This window comes from Bombina bombina, chromosome 3, assembly GCF_027579735.1.
Source record: "Bombina bombina isolate aBomBom1 chromosome 3, aBomBom1.pri, whole genome shotgun sequence".
NCBI classification, from domain to species: Eukaryota; Metazoa; Chordata; class Amphibia; order Anura; family Bombinatoridae; genus Bombina; species Bombina bombina.
Window position 1 is genome coordinate 458,835,390 of NC_069501.1, and position 7,617 is coordinate 458,843,006.

At 36.5% G+C, this 7,617-nt stretch overlaps 1 protein-coding gene across 1 annotated transcript; it reads left to right on the forward strand.

The window, feature by feature from the left end:
* Positions 1-4,046: 4,046 nt before the first annotated feature.
* Positions 4,047-5,015, forward strand: LOC128651699 (olfactory receptor class A-like protein 1). The gene has a single exon (XM_053704685.1). The coding sequence runs from the start codon at positions 4,047-4,049 to the stop codon at positions 4,995-4,997; it is 951 nt and encodes a 316-aa protein (XP_053560660.1). The 3' UTR covers positions 4,998-5,015.
* Positions 5,016-7,617: the final 2,602 nt, after the last annotated feature.

A 7,617-nucleotide genomic window follows, 5' to 3' on the forward strand; every position in this document is an offset into this window, starting at 1 on the left:
AATAAAGATTTCAGTGAAGTTTTTTGCAAATATATTCTATGAGTAACCAATTTTCTACTAACCCACAACTTTTACTCCTTTGAAGGAGATTTCTTCCTCCAAAGATGTGGGACGGCCATGGGAGCCAAGTTTGCCCCATCCTATGCAAATTTATTCATGGGATGGTGGGAGCTGTTCCACATCTTTGGAGGAACAAATCCAGATAGAGGCCACATAACCTATTACAGACGTTTCATAGATTATTTGATATTTATCTGGTGTGGCTGTACGAAGGAGGCAGAGGATTTTGTAGAAAGACTAAATATGAATGATGCAGGTATTAAATTCACTTTTGAGATAGGTAACAGACATATAAACTATCTGGACCCTTAGGGGGGGGAATTTGGGCAAAATCGATGTAGAAATATATAGAAAGCCCATCCCGGGCAACACTATTCTACATGCACATAGCAACCACCCACAAAGGGTCTTTAAGTCAGTAATAAGAGGTCAGTACATAAGATTAAAGAGGAACTGTACTGACAAGGAAAATTATCTTAAACAGGCTGAAGAACTCAATAAAAGGTTGAGATCAAGAGGTTATAACCAAAGAGATATAGATTTGGTAAGGATATCAATTGATGATCAAGATAGGTCAAAAAAGTTTGAACTATAAGAAAAAGACTGAAAAAGAAAAAGTAGGAAAAGATAAAATAGTAACATTTGTTACTCAGTACAGCAACCAATATGAACAGATTTGTCAGATTATAAGAAATAATCTTTCTTTACTTAAGGCAGATGATGGCCTAGAGGATATTAACCCAAAAAACTGTAGGTTTGCTTTTAGGAAAGGATTATCTATAGGGAATCGAATAGCCCCCACACAACTAAAATCAGAATCCAATAGAAGAAGTTCTTGGCTAGAACACACAGGGGTTTTTAGATGTAGCAACCTGCATTGTAAGGCATGTGAGAAATTGGAACGGAGACAAGGTTTTAGAAGTTGTGTAACAGGAGAAACTTTTGAATTTAGAGGCTGCACTAATTGTAGGGCCACATACTCTATATACCTCTTAACGTGTATTGAATGTGAGGTACAGTATACTGGACTCACTACACGCGAGGTAAAATACAGAATAAGAGAGCACTTATCTAACATCAAGTTAGGGAAATTGACGACTCCACTGGTGCTTCATTTCAAAAACCATCACAATAAGAGTAGCAATACTTTGAGATGGACTATTATTGAATCTGTGAAATCCGGTACAAGAGGAGGTGATAGAGATTCAATCTTAGCCAAGAGAGAGGTTTTCTGGATGCACAGACTAAGGACTAGGATGCCACAAGGACTCAATTCTGAATATGATTTAATTAATTTTTGGCAGTAGTCCTGGGTCTGTGCATCCAGGGAAATATCTATATTTCTAGAAAGAAATTTTTGTGAAGTGCATTGTTGTTGGAAAATAAGTTTTGCACATAAGGATATTAATATAATTATAAATTATACATTAGATATTATTATTTATCCAGTAGATAACAGTCTAGGAATTAACTTGATGAAAAGGTCCTATTTAAGTTAATATTATTTGTGAAATTATTGTGAATTAATCTTAGAAAGTGTCCCTTTAAAAAGGAATCCATTAATGGATAAATATGAATCTAACCTAAATAATTGTCATGATCAACGGTAAATACGATTGTATATAGAAGCATATATTGTTTAATATTTTGACCAAATTAAACATGTAAATATATATAATATGTATCATAACTTTGTCCTATGAAGGAAATAATTGGAAGTGTTGCAAGGTGCAGAATAACTGATACAACAAGTATAATCAATATAAGTTAAGCACATTGAGAATCAAGGGTTAATCCCCAAGTTTTGGTTTTAACCAATAGGCGATAGCCTGTACATTTAAAAAGAGCCAAAATAGGCTAAATGACCACACTACGATTACAGCCAGCAAGCCGAAACGCATCAGTGGGTCCCTGGGAATCACCCATGATCTTTCAACCTAAGCTGTTCTATCTGTATAAACAGTATTTATCATCTGCTGTTCCTTTGAATAAAAGACTTTTAATTGCATAACCGTGGAGGTGCCTAAATTTCTTTGCATTGAGAGCCTATGAAGTGATCGGAGGAGAGCACTCACGGAGAGCAAGGATACCTGGCCACCACGCCCCCACTGTTAGCCATGTGACTGAAGCACGCATTGGGACGCAACCGCCGACACGAAGAGGGATTCGAGACACAGGACGCTGAGAGAGCCGGGCATCCGCGAGTGAGTGGAGTCCCCGTGACAAACCGCAGGTGATATTCGGGTTGTCTAGCTAAGGGGATGGGTCCCGGATGGTAAGCTCAGTTGTGTATTTATCCCAGAGTCAAAGGACTTATGTGAACGAAGTGTCTTAAGGTGGGTGTATTGAGGTATATAACAAGGGTCACTTAACAGTGGGGTAAGATTGAAAGGCCACAACATATGCAGGACTCTACAGGTGCTGAGCATTTGATGATTGTAACTTTTTACTTTCAACACATAATACGAGCACAACTCGACGTGCGCAAAAAGTAAATTTTTAGTGCAATTAGAAATATATATATATATATTTATATATTCTTTTGTGAACCTTTTTATTTTCACAAGTTACTAATAATTTTCAAAACAGAAAAGAGACAGATGCGCCACATGGCCCAAAATTGTTTGTTCAACACAGTAAATATGGTCTAGTTGTGTCAGTGCAAACTCACAATTTAGGGAGCACTCCAATTAGTGCAATAGAAGCAGTCTGGGATCAATCACAGTCACCCAGCAGACCGACCTCTTGGATAGGAAAGATTAATCTGTGGTGGAAATACAAAGAGACACAAAGGTGCCTATATGGCCTAGTACAGTTTGGACCCAAGAAATAGTACTGTGTGTAGTTGGTAATATACTCACAATTGGTAAAGCATCTTCAGTGATGCTAATCAGGCAAGATGGGATCAATACAGTCCAAATAATGCACAAGAGCAAGTGTTTTATAAAAAAGTAATATAGTTTACTATTTAAAACAAGTACATATGTTGGTTATAAATAGCAAGTGTTTTAGTTATATGTTGTAAGCCTGATGAAACAGCTTGTATGCTGAGAAACGTGTCGCTTGTTTTAAATAGTAAACTATATTACTTTTTTATAAAACACTTGCTCTTGTGCATTATTTGGACCATTTTTGGCCTTTTTTATGGACTTCTGCTGATTGCCTCCTGTGGGAACCTTGTCATAGTCTGTTGGGTGACTGTATTGATCCCATCTTGCCTGATTAGCATCACTGAAGATGCTTTACCAATTGTGAGTATATTACCAACTACACACAGTACTATTTCTTGGGTCCAAACTGTACTAGGCCATATAGGCACCTTTGTGTATCTTTGTATTTCCACCACAGATTAATCTTTCCTATCCAAGAGGTCGGTCTGCTGGGTGACTGTGATTGATCCCAGACTGCTTCTATTGCACTAATTGGAGTGCTCCCTAAATTGTGAGTTTGCACTGACACAACTAGACCATATTTACTGTGTTGAACAAACAATATTGGGCCATGTGGCGCATCTGTCTCTTTTCTGTTTTGTAGATCATCTCTATGGGATCCTGCCCGGGTTCTCTACAGATTGCTGCCTAAAGATTACCCTCAATTAATTCACTCCTCAGAGACTCTTTATTTGTATGATTGGAATTATTGGAGTACTACTAACTGTCTATGCATTGTGTGTGATATATTTTATATTACATTATATGATTTATAATTTCTGTTCAACAGATCTTATATTTATTTAACACCATACTAGGTTTTGATACACTTGTATTTCTTTAGGGCGCCCCCCTATCTTATAGGAATTACTAATAATTTTACCATCTTATTCTTTTGATTTAACAGGCAGATCATCATCATTGAGCCAGAAGGTCTACTGCTTGTCATGCGCTTGATGCCCTCAACAAGAAAATAAATATGTTTTAATTTGTGTTTGTTTATAAAAATATTGTAATGTACCTGAATATTATAATCACCTAATTTAATACCAGAAAATGGATTTATGCATGACTATAAAAAGTGTCTCTTTTCTTATTCAGACAAGCGTTGGCATAGCAGGTAACAGTTTCATTTTGCTTTCTTATGTAGCAATTCTCTTTGGTGATTGCAAACTCATGCCAGTGGATATTGTGCTTTCTCACCTAGCCTTTGTTAATTTGATGATCTTGTCGACTAGAGGAATCCCCCAGACAATGACTGTTTTTGGCATGCACCTTGCGCTTGATGACACAAGCTGCAAAATCATTGTATACTCCTACAGGATTGTGAGAGCTTTGTCTGTCTGTGTCACATGTCTTCTTAGTGTGGTTCAGGCCATTATCATTACTCCAGGTACAAGGTGGTCCATCATCAAGATTAAAGTCACCAAGTACTTGATTTTGTCTCTCATCAGCATCTGGTTGATCAATATAGTAGTGTGCATAGCAGCTCCATTGTTCTCTCTAGTTCCAAGTGGAGAAAAACCTCTAAAATTCACATTGGATTTGGGATTTTGCCATGTTCGTTTTCCTGATCAACTAGGCTACATTATCAATGGCTTTGCTGTGTCCTTCAGGGATTTTGCCTTTGTAGCTTTGATGGTTTTTGCAAGTGTATACATCATAATCACCCTTTACAGACATCGTAATCAAGTTCAGAATATAAGAAGGATGGCCGGTGCTCGTAATGCTCCTAATGAATCAAAGGCTGCTAAGGATGTTCTTAAGCTTGTTTTGCTCTATGTTATATTTTTTGGGATAGATAACATTATCTGGATTTACACGCTGACAGTTTCACATGTTCCTTCTATAATCAATGACATGAGAATTTTCTTCACTTCTTGTTATGCATCTATTAGTCCTATCCTAATAATCAGCTCTAACAGAAAGATAAGAAATGCCATAAAATGCACATTAAAAACCCAAAGACCAGCACAAACTGAGGTCTATGTGTACCATATTAATTAAAATAAATTATGACTTTTACATTAATTTTTATATTTTTTTAAGATACCAGAGGTCCTTACTCCTCTGTACAAAGACCACTATTGATACCCAAAGAATGAACAAAGCAATATTGTTAAATAAATGCAGGATCCTGTTCTGTTTGTAGGGAAAGTATTCAGGTGTATTGTCTCTCTATCACTGCTCATTTCTATGGTACAGGAAGGAATGTCTGGTATGTTTTCCTTTGCTCTCTTCCTGTTCCTCCTCTCCAACCTCCCATCTACATTGTACAAGGTTGCAGACCTCATGCCCTAGTTCTATATCTTCCAATAATATGGAGCAACTAATAATTGCATATAGATTAAAATAAATATCCATAACTTTGAATCTGTCTTTAAAAAAAGAGAATCTTTTACTTTATCTCCAATAATCACTTTATTAAATTATAAACTCCAAAAAATCTGTAGGATCAGACGGAGCCTTTTACAAATAGTTTTATATAATGAAAAATGGAAATCACCCCAGATCCCATCTCTTACAGAATGGATTCAAAATACCACGGACCTTATCTCTATGGAGAAATGCTCCTTCTATAGTAAAGGGAAGTTGCATATCTAGATACCTTAGACAAAATATGAGAAGTGCAACTACAATTCAAGGGAGTTTATTCATAAAAAAGCAGTGCAAGAAAACATAGTGCACTTACTCATAGAAAATAAAAAACAACATATTACAAGTCCTAGAATTAACACTTCTTGGCAAAGTGTATTTGTCTCCCTTAGTTGTTATAGGAGTACTCCTCTTTCTTTAACCAGCTGGTAACAAACTTGTCTGTATAAGGTAGCCCTCAGTTTACGCCGGGGTTAGGTTCCAGAAGGAATGGTTGTAAATCGAAACCGTTGTAAATTGAAACCCAGTTTATAATGTAAGTCAATGGGAAGTGAGGGAGATAGGTTCCAGGCCCCTTTCAAAATTGTCATAAGTAACACCTAATACATTATTTTTAAAGCTTTGAAATGAAGACTTTAAATGCTAAACAGCATTATAAACCTAATAAAATAATCACACAACACAGACTTCACTTGCATTTTTCTGCAAACAGTTCTTTCTATTAGACATGTGCATGGCAAAAAAATTCGGCTCGGATCGATTCAGAATTTTTCGAAGTTCGGTTTGGATCGATTCGAATTCGGAAAATTTCTAATCGATCGGTTTCGGATTCGGTTCGGATTTGAAGAAATTCGGCTAGATTCGGTTCGTAAATTCGGCAATTGGGTAAGTGTTAGGTATGATTAGACTAGTATTATACTGTATTAGGTGTTAACCTAACATACTGTATAATACTAGTGTAATCCAATGGCCATCCAAATTTACGAATCGATTCGTATCGATTCGGTTCGATTCTGCAAAATTTGAATTCGGAAATTCAGTACGATCCGAATCGCCTAATTTGCAGAATTTTCCGAATCGAAACGAATCGCACATGTTTACTTTCTATGCATTCCAATCTGGATTGATTTATAGACAGGAAGATCTTGTTCCTTTGAAATCTGCTCGATAGCTCAGGTCTGGTTAAACTGATTAATTTCAGCTTGCTTGGCTTTGCTGCAACACAAGCGGACAGCTCCACCTACTGGCTATTTTAATAAATGCACTGCTTCTCAATGCTTTTCGATAGCAGTCACATGACTGGAAAAAAAGGTTGTTATTCTGAAACGGTGTAAATTGAACTGTTGTAAAACAAGGGCCACCTGTACTCAAAACACTAAAAGCCACAAAAGCCTACACAGGACACACCCCTACGCGTTTCATCTGCCAAATGTGCAGACTTTCTCAAGGGTTGATAATGTATTGATTTTATGTGAAGTAAGCGCAATATCTTTTTTTTGTGCTACTTTGTTTTTTTTAAATAGTTTTATATTGAGGTTTGAACAGTACAAGGAATAACATGCATAAGGTTTGCACAATGCTATACAGATATCTGCAAACAAGTTGGGAATAAAACATCTGGAAATAAGTACACACAGAATGTCATACTAAAATTCAAAATGAATAAGATAGTTAAGATATTAGGTGCAAACTAATAAACCTCTTATTTTACCCTCCAAGATGTTATAAGCCCCCTCTTGGGCCTCAAGTTTCACATTTACAGTACATAATGTGAGGGATTAATTAAAACTTTCCTTATTCTGACCTAACTATGTCGAGGCCTCTTTTGGGCCTTAGGCATCTACTTTACAAAACATAAGAGGCTTATATGATTGCAACAGCATAGGCCCCTCTTGTACCTATAAATTTACTATATAGAAGCTTATATGCTGAGCATATGAGGTTAAACAGCTTTGTAAACTTTAAAAATATACATATCAAATGCTATTTGACACCGCTAAATTGCTTATTGGAGAAAACTATATAGTTAACTGTAACATGGGAATTCATATTAAGAAACTTTCACCTAGATTACGAGTTTTGCGTTGCGGCTTTTAACACTGAAAAAATGGCAATTTCAGCGTAAAAGCAGTAAGGCACTATTGGGAGTCGTGTCGGTATAGCTATACCGCTAGCATTGTAGATGGAACGCAACATCAATCCCGCACGTTTTTGTGTGGGATTTCCATAGCGCCGTATTACAGGTTGTGCT

Bases quoted from the DNA above. Each gene is read 5' to 3' on its own strand.
- LOC128651699 (XM_053704685.1), top strand. From the start codon at position 4,047: ATGGATTTATGCATGACTATAAAAAGTGTCTCTTTTCTTATTCAGACA.